We start from the raw sequence: 23,312 nt of genomic DNA on the forward strand, positions 1-23,312 counted from the left end.
GTCGTCTCAACAGCCAAACAATTTTAATGACGTGCCAGGTGATAAAAGCACCGACAAGCATTCAGTACCTGGCAGCTGCCACACGTGGGATTCGAATGAACTCGCAACCAAGAAGTGGAATATGGTAATATGTTGGGACATCTTAACTACTTGGCCACCGCGGCCTCATGATTATACCTTTTTAAGAAATTATAGCTTCACATTGTCAACTGGCTAGCATAAGGTCTTGGTGGGAGGACAACCATGCTGCTCCTTTCATATTAATATTGTTTGTAATATAAATATCAATTTTGATTTCATCCTAGGGACAAATTAATGAGGTATCATGTATGTATAAGATTAAGAGTTATAGTGATTTTTATGAACGTATGTAAATGCATATGAATGCGGAAATCCCCGGATTTGATGAGTATTCTTTATAGTCTAGTTTTGTTATAAAGATACTCACGAGGCAATGTTAAAGCCGTCCGGATTGCATTCCACCAGTTTAGCAAGCTGCGCAAGGAAGATGTCAGATGTAATTTTGACCTGGTCAATCGCCTACAAAAATAAATTTGCATCGTTCTTCAGTGAATTAAGAAGGTGTAAAGCTATTACGATTCTACTGTCTATTAAGGAGGATTTTTTTTACAAAAAAAAGGAAAAAAAGCAAACATAGAATGTATAGTTTTTTTAAAAACAGCCAATATGAACACAAAATACATATATTTTGGGAAGAATAAAATGAAATGAATATATAAGATGAAATAGATAAATAGCATCAATAAACCAAAGGAAAAACGAAAACAAATTATGTAGAACACACATTTAAAAAAATGTTTATCTATATCATTTTACGTATTACATTACAAAACAACTGTTTGGTTTGATTGGTACCGGAGGTAGAACCATCACAAGAAATGACGTAATGTCGGATAATGCAGTTTATAGCTTCATAATTGCAGTTACCCTACATGTTCTTGCTATATTCAACACGTGGTCCATACCTTTTCCATAGAGGCGCGGTTAAAAGCTGACGCCACGATGGATCTCTGGTGTTTCCATAGCGAACCAGACGTCAGAAAGAGGTTTAAATGGTCAGGATAGTAAGTAAATGGGTTGTAAATCTAAAAATAGAAACATTTCAAGGTCAGTATTGCAGCTTTTTGTTATTCAGAAATAAAATTATCAATATAATAAAATTAAGATACATGCGCATGGAGCGCATCTTTTTAAAATAATTTTGAGGAAGTTAAATTATATTAAATGTGAATCTCAATATAGATATGAATTTTCCTTTTGGAATATTAAGTACAAATGTTATACTTTTATAACTAACGTTTAGGCTAGGTAGCTTATACACTTAACTATATGTGTGAAGTTGACTGACCCAGTAAGTCACCTTTCAGGTTGGACTGTTTTGACCAGCGGTCAGTTTGCTTCTGACTGACAAGTCATTTGCATAAAAAGATGTAAACCACCTACCGGTCGCACGTGGAACTTGTCAAAATGCTTGACCAAGATCTCCTTTGTCATTTCGGGATCGTTGACCACGATGCTAGGTCGGAAGCCTTCGAAGAACCTGTAAAACAAAGTCAGGTTTTTGTGACATATTCATTAGATGTATGACGTCGGGTTGATAGTTGGGATGATGTAATGAAAGCTTCAAGTGTAGGAGGTGTATACCGAGTATGAGTGTGCGGTGCGTGCTTTGGGAGACTGCGTACTTCTAGTGTAGTGGAATTCCTGTCATTTTATAGTGCTATATCACTGAAGCATGCGACCGATTGACAGTCAATTCATATTAATTACTGTAATTAATAAGAAGGAGGAACACAGTTCATATGCATTAATATATTCCGTCTTTGCATATTACAGAGTTAGCTCCCTTATGGTTAGGTATCGATTGTTACGTCATTATTTTATGAGCGCAACTCACCTCTTTTTCTCCGAAAAGTATGACGTTACACTCGTAAAAACATGAAGTAACAATCAATACCTACCCGCAAGGGCAGATAACTCTGTAATATGCAACTACAGAATAAAACATATTTGTTAGAATTTTTTTTTTCCTATTTCGATTGTGTCTTTTAAGTTAAGACATTCTTCCTCAGAAAGTACACAATCTGTCATTGTATTATCAATCTGATCAGTTTCAGCCTTCAGTATTGTTATATATAATCTTTCATAAATTCTGAAAGCATATTATATTTTTTTCATTCCCTTGAAAAACACATAAACAAGATTTGAAATCTTCTAGCGTTTTATTTTCTCGCTCCCGACATAAGGATCTTATGATTGCGGTTATCCTAAAAGCGAAACAAAATTACATTGCACTGAAAAGTTATCATTATCTAAAGATCGCAAATTGCTTGTCTTTTTGTGAAATAAAATTACATTACTGAAATCGTTTTTGAGCAATCTTCACTTTCATTAAGGTTCCCACTGAAAAGACGTAGCGTTCATCCCCGCGTATACAAAAAGGGAATGCATAACGCCTAGCTAACATTTCCCAGGATATGTACACCAGTTAGTAGGCAAATTGTGGGTGAGCACTTGGAACTCTTTAATTGATTTTCTTTGAAGGTAAAAAAACCTATTAGCAAGTGTATCCCTTAAGGACATCCCACCGAGACACTCCTGTAAGTATATTTATATGTGCTAACGTCGTGATTAAGCCTGTGCCAACTTTTAAACATTAATTACAGAAAAGTAGTGTTACGGGAGATTCTTTTAGCGATAACGCATTTAGGTAGGAATTAAAATATGTGGAATGCTAAAGACGTAAGATACTATTTTATGGGAAAATTCAGGAAATTGAAAAAGAAGATAATTATCTAGAGAAGACAGAATATGTAATTTTTTGTAAAAACGAAAATCTAGGAAATCGCGTTTATGGGCATTGCGTTCATATATGAGGAACTTTATTTTCATGCTATGATAATAATAAAATGTTGAGATTTCTAGTTTAATTACATTTATCGTTGTTTTGGTTCTTTGTGGTTCATAGTGTAACCTATTCCAGCTTTGCATATTACAGAGTTAGCTCCCTTGCGGGTAGGTATCGATTGTTACGTCATTATTTTGTGAGCGCAATTAACGTCGTTTTCTCCGAAAAGTATGACGTTACACTCGTAAACACATGACGTAACAATCGATACCTACCCGCAAGGGCAGATAACTCTGTAATATGCAAATACAGAATAATATCATTGGAATGTACTTTTGCAAAAAAAAAAAATAAAAAAACTTTTTCCGGGGAAAAGGAATAAAATTGAAACAAAAAATTCAGTTGGTGTTTGTGACTACTAAAGTACGGGTTAGAAGATTAACTTACCCGTATACATTCCCGTATTTCTTCCTGAACTCAGTGAACACTTCCATTGGATTCTGAAATAAAGCAAATTGGTATATTACGAACAATCAACTCTAAGTAGTGATATTTAAAGAGAAATTATTTCTTTTTCAGTGGTAGAACCCGGGTTAATCCTTAAAAACGTTAATTCAGATCGGAACAGTCCTTTCATTACCAGTGCATTGGTATCTATAGCATGATATTTCCTAATAAATATGAGTACATATTCGTCCTCTTTTTATGCTAGTGTTGTTTTTACGGTATTGGACGACAAGGTAGTAAAGCCATTCGCCTGTCACCTTGACGACCGGGATGTAATCGTCAGAATGGATATAGGTTTTCGCCGTGCACTCCGGTTTCCGCCCCTTTTAGGACCATTCGCACGCTTACATTGAAAGGTATTAATGTTATAAAGTATATCTTGTTTTGCAGTCGGTGTAAAAATATAAAAAAAATGTATTTAGTATCGAGATAACGGCAAAAATAGGTAATTATGTTTTACTTTACTTGTTACTTGAAGTGAAATATATTTTACATATGTTACATAATTTACGATAGCACTATCTCAAATTTGTCTTTAATGATATATCATAGGCGATTACGACTCCTTTGATTGCGTGTTTAAAAGACATTTAAATTGATTATCGATACATGCGCCTGCTCGACCGTATCCATTGGCAACGACCACAAGGTCGGTTATCTCTAAATTATCCGGAAAAAAGCAGCCCACACCGATCGTGATTTAGAGATATAAACGAGGTGAGACCTAGCGAACACGAACAGAGGTGGGGGCGTTGTCGAACCCGGAGCCTAAAGAGGGTGTGGTCACAATCTTCTATCGATAACCTGATGTTTATCTTAAATGTCTCTGATAACATAGAAATATGTTCGAATTCAGGCCTTATCATTTGGTCCGGATCTTATTAAAGGTGTTTCGTTAATTATGTCTCCTTTAGTAATTTTCTTCAATATACTACTGTAATGGGTATACCTTATGTAAACAAACCAATAATGTATGATATAAAATTTCTTTGATATCACTAATATAGGTAATAACAAACATTGTAGGAAAGGAATAGTGATGACGGAGAGAAAAAGGGAGGGATTGAGGGTAGGGATATTAGAACAAGAAGGTGCTATGACCATCTAATAAATAATCTCCGTTGTTCCAATGTACAGTATATGTTTAATACGTGTATTTATGCAATAATAATAAAATAAACAAATATCGGGCAATGACTTTTCGGATTTACTCTTAAAGTTTCGTAACAAAACAGTAACTTATTTGCATATTAAGTAATATTGTATATTCATAATATTGCATGCGATATTGAAGGGAGACATTCTCTTATATGACCTTGATGAAAATAAATAAACTATGCTATAGATTTCCTTAACAGAAGGCATCGATATAAATATTTGCTTTGTAAACTGTAGACGTAGGTTTGGTTTTTATCACCAGATATTAAAGAACAGTCTGGATTTAATACGGATTCGAGTTCGTAAATAAAATTCTAAAAAAACCCACCTCAAACAAACAAGCAAACGTGATGACTAGATAACAATGTTTCGTTGAAATATGTAAACAATCTTAAAAATGTTAACTATCTATGAAAAGTAAGATGTTGTTTGTATATTTAAAATATTTGTTTAAAACCAACATTCTAGATTACACAAAAATACAGACAATATATTAATATATTATGCATATTTTTACTCGTTTTTGCTGACAAATGATGACGAACCATGTTAACAAAATATGTTTATGATGTTGAAGATGGCTGAAGTTTTAGTCAGGTCTCCAGATGATTAGCTAAGTCTGTAGAGGGAACGAGATACAGGTAATTAGAAGATAGTCAAGCTGAAGTAATATCCCTTTAACACGCTAACACAAAGGATACCTAGTCCCAGGGGAAATGTATTGTTAGCTTGACAACATACCCAGAATACAAAATGTTCAACAAATCAAAATTATTTTGTATTACAATTTATTGAGAACATCTCTTTTTTGGGGGCTAAAATTTTTATGCATAATTTTATTTTAATGCTTATATACATTGAATCAAATCGAAGACTTCAATTTCCAATTTAAACTATTTGAATGCTCATGTAAATAAGATAGTAAGCTAAGAAAATAACATTAAATAGACTTAAGAAATACTGCGATATTGGAGACAATTATATTTTTACTATCAATTTCCCATAAGTTATATCACCTATACTTGATTCCATAATCGCAGCTGAGGTAACAAAATAGAATACATTAAGCTAACAAGGCTTTTACCTGAGGCTACATCTGACATTACGGTCCTCTAAAAGAAGGTTATGTGAGGTTAAACCACCCCATACATTTTACTAATCATCGTGGTTATGTTACACCCAGGACACAGGTACACGACTATACGACCGGATACAATACTCGTTAGGACAGATCACCTGGCCAAACACCTGTAATGACAAGATACCTTCACGTCAAGGTGAAATAGATTCCTCTTACCTGTCAAAACACAACGTTTAGTCGACATACCTACCAAGGTTATTTTATAATGGTAAAATATGTTTATTTTGAAACCCAGTGTCATTTTGTAAAGCAATAGTTTTGCCCCCATTCCGTAACCGTGCTGACATTTTTCGTCCCATTTCTCGTTTAACAGAAATCTACTTCCTCTCCATAGTTTCATTTTACGTTTATTAATAATTACGTTGTCCACATGTCGTGCAAATACAGTGAAAGAAGATGTCGGAAAAGCCAGGTGTCGGATTAGACATAGTGAAACTAAAACAAAGTAAAAAGTGACAGTATCTTTTGAAATCTAATGCAAATATCGTGATAATTGTATTTAATTCAACTCTATACAATACGTTTGATAATGCTTTTAGATAATCGCTTTCATCACATTTGAATAAACATTCTGACTTTTGTTTAATTAAGGATTTCTCGATAATGAACATCTCCTTACATTTACAATGTACATATCATGTTAACGCAGAATGCAGTTAGCGAATTCTGGATATGCGAAACATCTTCAACAATATACGAGTTCTATTTGAAATGCTGTATTGCTGTATCAAACAGATATGGTAATATAAGGAAGGCCTTTCATGATCACATATGCAATGTTGTATATGAGATTTGTGTCGCCGTGTGGCGTATAAGACTTCTATATGTTTGAGTTTCTTGGTAATATTTGGAACTCGTGCCCGATGCATAGGTCTATCTCCAGAAGAATTCTAATATCAAAAACCACTGAGTGGTTATTCACTGAGAACGACTGCAAAACAGTCACGGACTCCGGCCGCTAAGCTAATTTCCCTTGAAATGTGTGTGTCTTGAGCAGGGGACAAAATACGAAGCTGCCCTTACCAGACCTATAATATAATGCTCAATTTGCGACCTAAATTAAGGCGGTTTCAAGGAGACGTTTGCTAAAATAATGCAATGAAGGATTATTCGAAAAGATAATATCCTAAATGTCGCTTCTGACAATTTTTTAAATTAGAAGTTTGGATCATTGTAAAACGCTATCAACGGTGCATAGATGCGTCGCTATTTACTATATACACGTATAACGAATGAAATGATGTTGATCATTGTCTTTCGAAAAAAGCTTGCAGTAAAACGTACAAAACCCCCTAAATTTGAATCCGGAAAAATGTCGCCATTTTTCAAAGGTAAAAGTAAATACGATGATTGTGTCATTTTGAACATGAAGGCTGCATATACATTCGATTCCATACATTTAAAAACACTAATTTGATAAAAAGAAATATCTTGATCAGGAATGTCAATTGATATTTACGAAAGGAAAGTCACGTCATTTTTCGAGTTTTCAATTAGAAACATAGAAATGATAGAAACGCGATAGGGAAAAGAAAATACTTTAAAGATTACATGATAGGCGCCGATGACAGGTATATTAGCACGTATTGTACAGGAATGTCTTATCACGAACAGTTTAGCTACATCTAAAATATGTCATGGTTTCTATTAGCTTAATGCAAATGAAGACAATAATTAACAAAAATAATTTCGGAATATAAAAGCTTAACAGTAAGCATTTTGAAGTTTAGTGAAAGGTGCCATTTATTTTGAGTCCCAACATGAATATATCATGAATAATTTAGAAAAAAAAACATGAAATCATTAAGATATATTTCTGATTTACAATATTAAGCTTAAAGTGAATTATCAGTGAAAAGTCTAAAATTTCACCAGTCACGATCAAATCCTATAACATTCTTCGTATTATCTCATAATGACGGATATAGGTCTTTCGTTTGGTGTCGGAATTCTAGTTGGAATGCCGACTCAGATTTTAGTCACGATAGCTTTGTTCCGGCGAACGACGGAAGAAATCCAATACCTTATCTCTAGGGTTAATATATAATTGTATCATAAATTTTGTCAAGATTAACTATTCAAACATTCTCTTTAATACTTAATTATGTCTTAACAAGACGTAATCAACCAATTATCTCATGTCTTAAATATTTTAAACAATAACTTTTATTTCGGAAACTAATCGCGGTGAATATTAGAACTAATCTATGTTATATCTGATAGGTGTCGGTCTGACGATGTCATTCCAGCGCCTTTCACCATACGTGTATTGTCTAGTTTGATTAAAAATAAATTTACGTTTCCTTTATGTTTTATGTTATAACTACAGCTAGAATAATGATTCATATGATAAGTGTATCTATTTTATACAATTATTCACATGCGTTGACAGAAATACAATTGGAGATTTAATGTAGTAGACAACTAGTGTATCCATACGCTGTCTCCGTTTACCAAATTACAGAATATGGTCGGAAGAAGTAAAATAGTCATATGGCCATTCATAACTACTTGTTCGTTTTTCCGTTTTATAAAACTACCTTATAAACAGTTATTTCGAATTTGTATTTTACAGAATAATCTGCACTTGCGAGTGGGTATTGATTGTGACGTCATGTGTTTGCGAGCGTTACGTCATACGTTTCGGAGAAAACGACGTGAATTGCGCGTACAAAGTAATGACATAACAATCGATACCTACCCGCGAGGGAGCTAACTCTGTAAATATGCAAAGACGGAATAGTGATTCAAGGAAAGCCTCCCATGTATACAATATAATGGTGTAGTTATTGCTATTGTATTTGGGAGACTGTGGTATGTTCTTGTTATGCATCCTTTAAACACTTTTGGTGCTAGATACCCCCTTTATGCTGAAGGTAAAGCAGAGAGGAGCGGAAGCTACTACTTTTAGTAAACAAAACCCCAAACCTTCTCTACCAGGTCGAACGTTTAATTCGAGGTCAAATATGTAACAGTGTCAAGCCATTGTTAGCACAATAAAGAGCGAATCAATTGAAATAAATGTGACACATAATCAATATTTGCATATGAAGTAAACTTTACAATTGAAGAAGCTTTGAATTGATGAAAACTATTTTTCTGAACATGAGTGGATTTCAGAACAACTCAAGGTCGATGACCACTCAGCCTAAAAGTACAAATTCGATTTACCGTATAAGCGTGACCAAAATGAAATATTTAAATCAATGCCCGTTATAGGAACCGGAAACATCAAACTAATAAGAAAAGCGACCACGCTTTGTTAATCCGGAAAATTATTGTTCGTGAAGGTTAATAACACCACTTTGAAAAGTAAATACTGGTGTACTTTCAGAAGGGTATAAGTGTGTTTACTAATACCGAGTTACCAAAGGTCAGTGACGGTTTATGTGTGTTGATGAATGAAAAAGTAGTAAAGTTTATGGTCCTTTGAAGCTATACACTAAAGGAATGTTTAACTTCGATGACAGTTATTGTGCATAAATCATTGATGAAAGACTGAAAAAGTATCAACGTAATAATATTCTGGAATAAATAAAGGTATTGTTGTTGGATGACTGAAATAATACCAACCCGCTAAAATCGATAAAAGATGAAATACAATTGTACAGAAACGGAAGAAGTGACACTATAAAACGTCTGATAGAGGCTGAATAAGTAACAACTTAGGAAACTCTATAATAAATAAAGTAATTGTTCCACTAAGATTAAAGAATTATCAATTAACAATCTAAGAATAGCCTGGTACATCTTATAAGTTCAATGATTAAAACTGAAAACTGCATGTCTTCTTAAAGACGGCAAGTAAGCTTTTAGTTTAATTTTTTTTTTCTGTAAAATCAGCATTTTAGCTTTAGGCCAAACGAGCTCAATTATTACTCGACCACGAAAGAAAAAAAAAAAAAATAAATAAAAAAAAAAAAAAATACTGTTGATGATATCGGTACCATCTGGCCAGTGCAGTATTTTCAAGTATATATAAGAATATAAGACTCTTTCATATGTGGATATGAAGGATAGGGATATTCTACCCGAGGGTCACAAAATGTAGTAAAACCCGAGGCTTGCCGAGGGTTTTGCAACATTTTGTGACCCCGAGGGTAGAATATCCCTATCCTTCATATCCACTTATGAAAGAGTATTTTTCTTTCATACCTCGACGTTTTATTGAAATTTTACAACTAAAATATCCCGCCATTTTGAAATAAATTCGATGAAATCCACGACTGGAAGTCGTTTTCCCATACAAGAAAAATTACATGATACTTTCAACACGAATTCCGTTGTTTGCATCTTTTAGAGTAAAATCAGTCATATTTGTGAAAAAAAATGTTAAAATTTTACCGAGGAAATAGAGATTTTGTTGACGCCGTGACGTCACGAGGCTTTATTGCATGGGTAGCCATGCAATACAGCCTCAGGCGACATGAGTGTATTGCCCTGGACCAGCCAGTATTACACGTGTAGGTATGAAAGAACAGTTTTGTCTTGTTATATGTGTCATCATTATTATCTGTGAAGTTCAATACACAACTAAAATTAATAGTAATAACATTACTATGTTCTCCAATAAATATGTCTATGGTCAGGTGTTGTTGGCGTTGAGTGAATCATTATAAGGTTTTACTTGATTGTGATTTGTTGACAACGTAATTTAATTGTTTTATCTGATGTTGTGGTCAAAGTGTTTAAATTTATCGAGACACTTTTTTTTACTCTACGCTAATAATCCATATGACAATATAAAGATAATATAAAAAAAAGAAAAAGAAAGTACAGAAATTAAAAATGCAATCATTGTTTTATACATCTATTCAAAATACGACCATTGTTGTTTTTATTGAACTAACAAGTTATTATTGTAAAAATTTGCATAGTACTTTTACCGATAAGTGGTAATGTGTGTTGTTCTGATCATAAAACAACTTGTAAACGTGTAGTAATTACACTACATGTTCACGTAAAGGTCGCCTCACAAAAGTACACTTGAACGTCATCCTACACTTTACCTGTCCGCACACCTGTAAACAGGTGTCCATGTACCGCTACAGAGGTCCGATCGTGTCAGGTGTACTTTTAGCCCCACCCACCGGAGTAGTTACCATGTCCGAGACTCCTGATAAGGTCATTTCCTAATTTATGTATGTCACTTGAGATAATACTTACTACATATCGGTATCAAACTAAAAGTGCTTTGATCTGGGTTAGGTTAAATATCTTAAGGATATGTCCAAATGAAATTGTCACTGATTCCGTTCATTCGAAAGCCTATAGTGAAAGTGTTTTCTATTATCACATCGTATGCACCACGCGTATTGAACACCTGATATAAGACCGAAACTGTCTAGATTGGCCCTTAAAGCACAATCAATGATTCTGCGTTCTATTAGAAGGTAAATCTATACATTGAGGGGGGGAATCAAAGGGGAAGGGTGAGGGCAAGTAATATTATCAATGTTGGTTTCGCCCAGTTCTGTCTGTCGCGAAGCACCATATATTCTTACTTTCCTATATGAAACATATACTATTCATAATTTGCTCATAACTTGAAAAAGACAATAGGATAGTTTTGTTGTCGACCTCTGATCTTTATCGGGGAATAAACGGAACTAAAACTTGAAGTTTTTCGAAATCGTCTAATGGCAGACATTTCAGCGTAAAGCGCAACGATACGTTTAAATATAGACAAACCTGTCTATAACGACCACCCAAGGACCAAGAAAGTGGTCTTTATAGCCATGTGGTCTTTCTGCACAGGTTGCATTCTTTTGCAATTAGCTATTTGAGATGACGGGAAAGTGGTCTTTTTAAACAGATGTTACAGAGGTGATCGCTAAGGTAGGTTAAAGTGTACTATCAACGAACTGCAGTTGGATTTCGGGTATATAACAGGTTATCAGATTTACTTAGATTCGCCTATTATATCCCAGAGATTCAATCTCTACGAAAGCAAAACGGCTAGAGTCATCGTCGCATATCATATCCAGTACAACATAGCTTTAAACTGTACGTTGCCAAATAAAATCGCCACCAAAGATTGAACTGTATGAAAATGTGAAAAAGTTACCACAAAAAATAAATTTACAGACGGAAAGAAGTTTGATAGACTTCTTACAGGTATATATTGTCAATAAAGTTATCGGTCGTCATAAATATACAGGTGTGTGATTATGCGGCATTCGAACACGTGCACGGACGTGCGAGAGAGTCGTTACTGGGATAATATATGGTTATTGTATTGACCGAATGTTTCCTTGTTTAGATAAGGCCTACCCCACCCATTTACACAGGTACTTATAACGGAGGTCTTGTTGACCGTAACCTCGATGTATTTACTTTTTGTTAGCTTAATTTTTGCAAGAATTTTTTTTAGAATAGCAGAAGCAATATCAGGATACAATAATTTTCTGCAAACACACAAATAAATTAAAATCAAAACACTTTTGATTATGTTGGATTTGATCTCATGCTGTGCATTATCACACACTTATGTTATATCTAGATACGTATCTTGTCATCTGTCTAAATTGAATATGTTCGTTATTCATTTTGTAGCATTAAGCTTGAAATGCTTTTAAAATTGTTATCCATGATATAAATATATAAATTATAATGCTTTAGAATAAATATCCCGTTGTCGTTGACCGTGTGACCGTATTAAAGAAATGTACCTTTACTGGTGTAGTATGTTCTTTCGGCACGATTATATACTTCGAATGGACGTTTATGTAGCTAAAATTAACCCCATATTGACATAAAACAAACAGTTCGTGTTTGAAACGCTTTTTTACAACAAGGACTCAATGTTGTCTATTTCTAAAATGTGTAATGGTATTTCTGTGAAACAATGAATCAATGTTGTCTGTTTCTGAAATATCTATTTCTAAAGTTGAATGCACTGCTACTGTCCTTATACAAGGCTAAGGGCACTTTAAACCAACGTTCTGTCGCGTTCGATTTACTTTCGCGAATTCGCGATACAAGTAAATTTACGAAAAAATTAAAATCCACATCATTTATATTTATTTATATCAATTTTTAAAAAAATCGCTTACTTGTTTTGATATAGAAATCGCGAAATTCAATAGCCGCGAACGAAGGTTTGTTTACATTATAAATGAAGTATTGTGTAGTTGCAGTTATCTGTTCTTGATTATTACGTCAGTTTTATGAGTTTAACGTCACCAGTTTTGGAAAAATACGTAAAATTGTCTAATAAAGTAATGCCGTCAAAATCGATACCTTTCCGCAAGGATCATTAGACTGTAAATATACAAAGACGGAATAAATACTGTGTTAGATATAAAAAGAAGAACTAAAAGTATGGTAGGAATTGCATTTGTAGTTAGTGAGTTAGGATTTATTCTTATTTTGGTGTTTCAGCATTCATGTATCTTTGACCAAAACTGTTACATCAAGGGTATTGATGGCGTAGGTATAATGTATTCTTCCGGTTTTGAAATAGTTTTAATTGTTTTAAAGCAATAAAATTAATATAAAACAACGGATAAAACACATTAAACAATGATTTATAGCGTCACCTACTATGATAATTCATCTGGCTTTGTTATATTTAGTAATACTAAGACAAGCAATTAATCGAATTTTAAAATAGTTAAAATCACGGTAAGAGGAAATTATTTTCATTAGCAGAGGCTATTAAAAGAGCGATCATATCTTGACTAGTTTAATTATCAACTGCTGTATTCATTTCTGCTGCACCTTTTCGTAATAATCGTTAATGACGCACGTAGGTGTGTTGAGAGATTGGCCCTATGGTGCCAAGTTCTGATTTTTTTTTCAAATTGTATTTCTATTCTATATTTGCATATTACAAGGTTACCATGCTTTTTAGTAGGTACTGATTATGACGTCATGTGTTTTCGGGCGTAACGTCGTCATAGTTTACCAAGGAAACGACTTCAGAATGGTGATGGTGATGATGATGAGATGATGATAATGATGTTGATGATGATGATGATGATGATGGTGATGATGATGATGATGATGATGATGATGATGATGATGAGATGATGATGATGATGATGATGATGATGATGATGATGATGGTGATGATGATGATGATGATGATGATGATGATGATGATGATGATGATGATGATGATGATGATGATGATGATGATGATGATGATGATGATGATGATGATGATGATGATGATGATGATGAGATGTATGATGATGAGATGATGATGATGATGATGAATGATGATGATGATGATGATGTGATGATGATGATGATGATGTATGATGATGATGATATGATGCAGTAGATGATGATGATGGTGAATGAAATGATGTGGGATGACGATTGATGTGATAATCTTTTGTTTTGTATTTGTAAAAATGCTTTGGAAAAATAAAATAATTATAAAAAAGAAAACGACTTCAGTTTTACTCATAAAATTATGATATCAAAATCCATATCTTCCCTCAAGGGAGGTTACTCTGTAATATGCAAAGACGGAATATCGTCGAACTCACTGAGGAATGTTTTTAGATATTGCTTTGTACTGATCAAGAGGATACCAGTCGGTCTACTCAATCATATTGTGGTTGCTAAACGGGAATAGAAAGACGGCAAAGCGGCAGAAGTTTCAACTTAACCTAAAATTGCAATTGGTGAGCGATAAAACGGTCATACTAAGGCGATGTTAGGGTTACATGAGGACGAAGAAACATATTTTGATCATACCATAAAAATAAAAATGAAAATAAAAACACAAAATAAAATGTGACTTTATGATGCAAGGTTAAAATAATTTATCTATCTGAGTTTCAAAAGTGTTTATTTGTTATTTGGTCATGATAAGAATGACATACTGATAATAATACAAATACTGTATAAATTTAGAATTCCAAGGAGAGAACCTTTCCGGAGCTCATTTTAATGCTATTTCACGAATAGAAATGTTCACGTATTTTTCATTTTCGAACATAAATAAACAATACGTGTTATCCTTTGTGTTATTCTTAACATTTTATTCGCGGGCATTTAAATTCGTGGAAATTAACTAGATCGCGATAATTCAGGCAAGCGAAAAAGCAATTCAAATGATATTTAACGCTTTGTTATACATGTGATAAATGCTTTGTCTATGAATCTCAATTAGATAAATAATTAATACGAAAAATAGAAAACAAAATACATAAAAGGAAAAAAGAATGATATTTAAAAAAAGTTTTTGTACATATATAATTAATGTTTTGTCGATAAATCTCAATGAAGTTAACAGATATTACGTAAACTTTTCAGAAAATTTCAAAACGATAAACAGAAGCAATAGATAGCAGTTTCTTTAAACTTTCAACTCCATAAATCGTAGAATGCAACCCGAAAAATATTACTAAAACGATAATTATAAAGAAGTGTATTGTTTTTATTTGTTTCATTCTTAAATCTCAATATTCATTTCATCTTTCTGCTGTCTGTTGGATTTATTTTTGTATAAATGCAATTGGATACAGTCATATTTAATGTAGCGCGTTAGCGATACATGTATTACATGACTGTGCATTTATAATACAGCAAAATTAGTATTCGCGAAACAATTTTGATGTATCTGACCAGTCCGTTTTTGCGATAACATTACTTTATGTCTGCAATGGATACTTGTATTACTTTTTTTAAATAAAATCAAACTATTTAAAATGCTTCTGATATTTTATAGTGACTTCGCTTATGAGTTAAGTAATTTGTCTACGTAATATATTTTTGATAATAAAAATGCAAATAATCCAAAAATATATACTAACTGTTGAAACAAGTCAAAAAAATGAAGTATGTATGGAACTGCTGATAAACATTTAAACATGAGGATTCAATTTCTTGTCGGTAAAATACATATATACAGTAGAACTCAAAACTCATTTAAACATGAGGATTCAATTTCTTGTCGGTAAAATACATATATACAGTAGAACTCAAAACTCAAACGGACTTGGAAATTCAATTCGTTTTTCCAATAGTTGGTTTGTTTGGATAGAGCGAATAGAAATAATAAAACATTCTCATTTGTTTATATATTATTTTGTTCTGAAACTGACTCCGAAATATTATCAACTTGTGAGAAACTTCATTGATTTTCAGATATAAATGTGTTCAATCAACCTTTATTTGGCCCCCTTCATTTCCCCCATAAAACAAGATAGTTTTGTTAAATCAATCATCCATTATTCGCAATTCGTTGTATAATTGGTTAATTACTAAGAAAATGAATTGAACGGACACAAGGACGAGTTTGTATTTAATACACTTGAGTTGGATAGTCCTGCACTCGGGGATAAGTTTTTATTTCATTTCACATACATGAAAATTCGTTTCAGACAAGTCCGCTATGTTTGAGTTTTACTGTATAAACATGTAAACATTAACTTACCCTGTCTCTGAAGTTCTTCAGATTGCCGATGATCCATTTCGGCTTCGGACCAGGAAGATTGGTCCGCTCGAAGATGGTGTACACTTTTTGTAGGTACCTTAGAAAAGTAAAAAACAATTTAAAGGAAGAACGAGACAACATTTTACATTAAGATGTACGTAAGTTGTCTTAAATTCCGAAGGATTTGGTTGGCTAACTTTGCAACTTTTGATTAAATTCATCTAAATTTAGATGAAACATAAATAACTCGCATAAAACTTTAGTTTCTTAAATTATGAAATGTAATAATTGGAAAAAATAAAGAGGATAAATAAAAAAATAAAAAAAAAAAAAACAATTCGGAATAACTTTTTCAAGGCTTCTTTGAAAATATACGTTAAATTTTTCCCCTTTTTCCTTCAATTTGAGCTTGGATATGATTGACCAACATTATTTCTTTATTGTATTGCAAGTTTACCATGTATTCAACTTTAATATTCCTGATGTATGTATCTACTGATATTTACAAAGAGGGACGGGCTTACATCCTTCACTGAACCAGTATTACAGACCACGGCTTACAATGTACTATCCGTCTAACATTGGTAAAGGTAACGGATATTCTAATAGAGTTAAAATAGTATGAATGAAAACTCATTCAAAAAATTTAATGTCGTTTAAAGAACAAACTATTTACCTATAACATCTGTATTATTTAATCAGACCCCGAATTCTGTTTCAAACTTAAAATAAGCATTTAAAATCCCTCTTTAAAAGTGAGATGAAATTTACACAACTAAAAGGTCGGTTCACATTTGTTCACTTTTAAAGGTTCCAGATTTATATACGAGTCATGGGATTTCATTCAGTATGCATTGCGAGAGGTTTATGCTTGAGAGAACATTAAACGGAATTTAATCTCTATTTTATCTTACAGTGTCTGTCCTGTGTTATAGTTCAGTGATTGTACTTGTGAAAGTGAAATGTCGAGCTGAAATACTATTTGTACTATAATAGTAACATTTTGCCAGCCCTTTACACAGTTCTACCTTTTAAATTAGACATTTACACATTGTTGCAGCGATTCCATTTTGATAAAAATACATATCCTGATTATCATTACGTTTTGCTTTTAAACTACACTAATATTACAGTATATACAAACTGAATTATTGTGCCATATTTTATAGAAATAAAAGTAATAGAAAAATAATTCTACGTATCATTAAAAGAAAACGGCTGACCTTCATGTCTGTTCTTTTTATCGCCATGCAAAATATGAGAACTTTATAAAAACCATAAAATAGCGTTGATGTTTAAATATATGTTTAACATATCTGTTTAAGATATAAACTAAATCTGCATAAGATATTGAATAAACTTGGGAAAAAAATCTGTATAAGATGTTCATCAAATTTGTGTAAAACATTACATAAATCTGGGTAAGATATTAAAAAAACTAATCGTGTGCTTCTGTCGCGCGATTAACATGCAATTTTAGTTTGTTGTTTTAAACATATATAAAACTCAACACGAAATTTATACTTCTTTTGACACCATTAAATCTACGTCGAGTATCTCTCTTATAGACCTTTGTACGTTTTGTATATGACTTTTGTATATTATATTTACCTATAGTGAACTTAATGTACTTATTATGACCAGTGGTCAGTTATTATGACCAGTGGTCAGTTGGTCAGTAGGTGTGTACTTTAAGCATAACCATACACGATAAGCAAATGTACTCTACGATCATTATATCCATGTATACGGAAAGTAACGGAAATAGTCATTCATTAACAAGGTCACGTGGTTTACCTATGTAAATGAAAGAGAATACAGGTAAAGTGCATTATATACGCTATCAGAAAACATCAATGACCTCTATCGATACATGAAAGGAACTTTCAAGTCTATTTTTAATATTTTCATCGATGTTGAGGTTTTGTTCCAACTAGTCGCATCTATATAATACTGAACTAAAGTGTATAACGGTGAGTTATATATATATAACACTTTTGATGGTATTTACTTGTGAAAATATTTGCTTTAACATTTCAAGGCAAGAAATTCAAATATTGATTCACCATTCTTGCTTAGTGCAGATAAGTCAAAACGATTTTTATGTATAATTTAGCCTTTAATGTTTTACGCTACACCGATACATTCCCCAGTGTTTGAAATGCTGCTTTGTAACTCTGTAACTTTTTTATCTACCGTTGTGAGGTTTTTCTTCTTAAGATTAACAAATAATTCGTAGTTGGAAAAATAATTACTCAACTCATAATAGTAATTGTTATCGCTTTAGTTTTTTAGGAACTGGAATTCGTGAATTTTAGTTGTTTTCGTAATTGTTTGTTGTTTTACTAGAATAAAAGGTTTACGTTTGAACTGTTTGAAGCGCGATGATCAGCGACACTCCACTAGATTCTGGGATCCTATCGACACTTGATAATCCCTCGTTTAAGTGTTGTTGTTGTTATTGAGATTTATCCGTGTTCACACGGCTGATGAACGTAGATAATGTTCATGGATCGTTTACAGTAAGCGGATCGTGTGATAGTACGCTTAATATAAACTCCGGAAGTTGTCTACTACCGGAAACGTTTGTACATAAATACGGATCGTTAAAAATTGTTAAAAGAGACACAACACAACAATGTGAATTGGGTAAGGCGTAATAAAACTGCACGGATTATTGAAAAAAATAGATGAAACATGACATTAAAATGTTATATTTTAATTAATTGAATATTACTAGATAACTTTTTTGTTTTTGATAGTGTTTTATCAGAAAATGCTTTAAATATTCATCAAAACATGTAATTGTTGTAATTATTTAGAGACTAGTATCGTCACAAATTAGTATAGAAATATTTTAAATAAATGTCGTATTATTTGCCCATCGGATTACACTGTTAAAAGTGTTCTTTAAAAACAAATGTTGTTTCCTTTACAATTTTCATGATTACTTTTATTTTTGTCTTGCTATTTTCAGTGCTCACTATTTTCCTAATATACGTTTGAATAATTGAATATTATTTCGAGTAATATAATTTAGTTGCACAAGAGAAAAACTCTTGAGAGAGAAAGTTAGAATATCATATAATGTTAAAAGTGACATAACTCACAATCGAAAATGCAAAGTGAAAATCTACTAATGTTAACTTTAAACTTCGTTTTTCTTTTTTATTCTTTAACATAATCATCATGAAATGAAATATAGTCGCGGATTCATTTTCTGCCTTACATAAAGAATTTAATTTCTAGCAGATACAAATGTCTTTGTTTGTACGTATATTCTTTTTTTTCAAAATATTTTATTGCTTTTCGATCTTAAAATGACAGTAAGGCTTCAGTAAATCTTTAAACACTATTGAACATACTGTAGTAATATGTGTGTATGCACATAAGCTTATCAAAGACCTACCTGACAGGAGAGTCACACGATTAAAATCACAGGTGTACTATAAACACGCTGTTGAATTGTTCTATCAAATAGACAGGCTCTCTAGGTAAGCTTTAAATACTTAAATGTAAACAATGCGGAACACAAACAAAAATCTGTAACTGATAACTGGGATGCATGAAAAAATTATAGTAAAGCACGGCACATGACGCAGCAGCTTTTGTCAATGCGTTTTAACAATATCCGGTGTAAGTTTCTTTTTTTTTTTTTTTAAATGTTATAATATAATATTAAGAAGAAAACAAAATAAATAATTAAGTGTGATAATCATTTAAGATATAATAAATATCAACTTTATCATTTTACATTTAATCACATATTTTCTCGGCTGATGATAATTTGGAAACTGTGATAATATTGAGAATTATTATTTTACCTTTTCAACCTTTCTTGGTGCGTGTGCACCAAACTTTTTTATCGTGCATATAGATTACAGTGTAAATAGGTTAATACATGAAAAACATCTTAGGGCGTATACTAAAAATAAAGTTCTTAGAAATCATGTGACTAAAGGTAAACATATTTTAGAATATGTTTTTAGCATATTGAAATATGAGCGTTGGGGATAATCGAATACGTTTTAAAAACATTATTTAGGTTAAAATATAAAGTGGCTGGTCCAGGACAATATAGCGGTATACATGAGCAACAATTTCACACATCTACATAACTACCAATAACTATTGGTAATATATATTATAATTACTATTCCTATAATTACGTGACATGAGCTTTTTTTACACATGTTAAGTAAATAAAAAGTAAGATACTTTACGCAGGTAATGTAAATGAAAAGATACTTTACAAAAGTAACGTAAATAAAAAAAATACTAAAATATGTAAACTATGGGGTAACGCACATAAGAGACAATGTGTCCTTTATGCACTTGAAAGATTTACTTAAGACATTTAAAACATAATTGACCTACCTATACAGTAGAACAAGTACTACCAGCACGAGTGACAATGCTATAGCGCCCATTGTGTCAAGTATCCCAGGTGTAATCTAGGTGCACCAGTAGATAGCGGTTGTCTTGATATCGATGTGATACTCTTTGCTGGTTAAGGAAGTGTGTCCTGGGTCTAGATGCACCCTGCTGTGTTAAGTTCGGAGGCTACAGTACCGCCCAATGCTGTGGCACTAGTTCACCCAGTTAGTCCAAGGTCGCTGACACACGTGGACGGTAGCAGCGCGTGCGGATATTCCGATTATCAAATTTATGGATTTAAATGTCCAGTCGTTGACCAGTAGATCATGGGATGACCAATGACGTGTTGTGTGTCCAGTGCCGTCCGGTGATAGTGTCGATTCCCTATTCAAAACTTGATTATATGTAAACAATGGAGTTAGTCTGTTCAAAATTGCGGTAAGTTGTTCTGAGTTGCAGAAGCTTGCCTATTTGTACGTCGAATTGTCCCGTTCGAAATTCTCGTTTCAGAGTTTAAATAATCAAATATTCTAATATATCGTGTAATATAAAATGTTTTCGAAAATCGGTTTAACTGGATAAACTCTTGTAGATGATGGAACAGTCCGTTATTCTTCCCCGGATGAGCCGATGAAAAGTTCCAGAAGTTTTTTCTTTGAAACTTTAGCTCTTGATTTCCAGTCTTGATGATAAAATCTGTAAATTATAGAAATTATCCAAATATAAACTTTGTGTTATGTTTGTCTATTAGAAATTGCTGAATTAAAAGTATAACCTTAAATTTTCAAAGTTTTTTTCTTTAAAATGTTCAAACATGTAGCAAATGCTTACAAATAATGCTGTTTAGAGTAACCAACAACTTTTCAATAATATTCAATCCTGCACAAATTCACAACGTATCGCAATACTTGATAAAAATCCTCAAATATATTCCTAAAATTCGCAATCTTCAACAAGAAGAAATGTGTAGATAGTATTAGGTATTATGCCATTATGGTAAGCTCATGTAGAAGTTTGAGTATATGAATGTATTGTAATATTGAGGTATGCGTTACGAGAGAGCCGATTGGACGCGTGTGTAGATAAATAGATAGAGGGCGGGGAAATGTACACTGCTCCACGCAGGTAACAACACCTAATACACCATACAGGTACGCTGCCCTTACACCACACTCAACTCATTGTCTACCTGACGTTCGTGAGCACAACTATTACCTCTTACACTCTTATTTAACTTAAATTTTCAAATGTTTCTTTTCCAATATCAACATTACGACCAATTGATACAGACATACAACGCATACCGCACTCTTAACAAAATACACCTATGTGGTTCACACTAGCCCTTTTACCTGTGCAAGGTAATGACAGACGGCGGATATGGTATTTATTTTAACTTACCTTTAATTGTTGTTGATACACATTTCTGTGTTTTGCATTCACGATAATGTTTACTGAGGTCATTATTACATTATTACATGACATGGGTGCTTGGGCATAATCCCTTATTAATCAGTTTGTCATTCTTTGATTGATGTGTCGATATCACACAAGTATTCTCTAGGATTAGAACAACTTTTTGTATCAAAATTTAAATGTTGAAACTGATTCTGAAGAAAAATCATTTATTCTAATTTCCATACAATAATGTGTGCGTTGGAAATGATTTAATCTTTTAATGGGCGGTTTACTTATTGACCTTAGTCAGTTGGTTTGGTTATAATTTATAGAGAAAACGTTCGATATGAAACAATAAATTTAGGTGTAAGAATGATGACAAAATTTATTAAAAGAACTAATACATTCTTTCACGTAAAACTTATAACCTTACGCGATGCGATTTATAGCCTGTCGACATAACTTTGAACTGAAATCAAAACACTTGTTTTAAAATGAATAACACAATGTATATGTTTTGCCAAACCTACAAACATTATTTTCTTACAAATTCTGTAATATAATCCCCTCATAAAAAAGCAAAGAGAACCTTTTTTTCTCAATAAATAGCTGAAAGTCCTTGCCTGTTTTGTTAATATCATTAAAATAAGAGATGCTATAGAGCAAAATATAGGATTTTCTTTGAAAATGTTTTAATGCTGCCTTGAAAACATACAACCTCCCGTTAATTGCTATGCTATTGTATTTAAAACTAATTAAAACCAGGACCTAACACTAGGCACATAAAGTGATATATTTATTAACATTACATTACTGGAGACTTGAGGACATACGACCTTATCAACAAATGCCATGATAAAAAATGACCACTGGGATGTTGATCGCCGTATGAATGCCAAAACGAAAGGAAATTCACGATTAAAGATAGGATATGTACACGTATGTAGCTCTTTTAACTAAGAATTGTTGACATTTGAATAGACTACCGGATTAAGTTATAGAGTTAACAAGCGTTAACGTCCTTGAAAATTAATTTTGAAAGTCAGTGTTAATATTTGGATATCAAATCCAACTATCATGCTGGCATCATATTCTTATGTAGTGACTGATATTTAGAATATAACTTGTATGATTACTAATAGGTATATAACGACATAATAATATACGTGACCATTATACATAACCTATAGTGTCTTATAACTTTAAAACTCCAGAAAGAAGAAATTACAGCCAAATTATGTGTGAATTATTTTATAATTAGTTACTACTACCATACTACATTCTAAGCAAGTGGTTTCGTGAGCATCGAGGAAAGGACAAGACATAACTGTCCTATTGTTTAACTTAATGTCGACCAGATATAAACAAACGTATCTTATTAATGGATTCTCGACGTTTAGCTTCTGTTATCAACTGTTTCAAATATCATTTTAGATAAAAACGAGTGGTGTTTTTTTTTACGTTTT

General features: G+C 32.6%; 1 protein-coding gene across 4 annotated transcripts in view; it reads right to left on the reverse strand.

The window, feature by feature from the left end:
• Positions 1–23,312, reverse strand: part of LOC138306777 (cytochrome P450 3A31-like) — a 97,520-nt gene that overhangs the window by 13,305 nt on the left and 60,903 nt on the right. For 2 of the 4 annotated variants that reach the window (XM_069247256.1, XM_069247257.1), the window contains exons 3-8: positions 20,449–21,144; positions 16,072–16,168; positions 3,317–3,369; positions 1,465–1,561; positions 987–1,106; positions 449–540 (exon numbers count right to left, since the gene is read on the reverse strand). In XM_069247256.1, the coding sequence (XP_069103357.1) occupies positions 449–540; positions 987–1,106; positions 1,465–1,561; positions 3,317–3,369; positions 16,072–16,168; positions 20,449–20,501 (512 nt within the window). In that variant the 5' untranslated portion in view covers positions 20,502–21,144. Of the gene's footprint in view, positions 1–448; positions 541–986; positions 1,107–1,464; positions 1,562–3,316; positions 3,370–16,071; positions 16,169–19,480; positions 19,514–20,448; positions 21,145–21,279; positions 21,429–23,312 lie in introns of those variants that run through there. The other 2 variants (XM_069247254.1, XM_069247258.1) reach the window with 2 other exon arrangements.

Source organism: Argopecten irradians, chromosome 13 (assembly GCF_041381155.1).
Source record: "Argopecten irradians isolate NY chromosome 13, Ai_NY, whole genome shotgun sequence".
Lineage (NCBI taxonomy): Eukaryota > Metazoa > Mollusca > Bivalvia > Pectinida > Pectinidae > Argopecten > Argopecten irradians.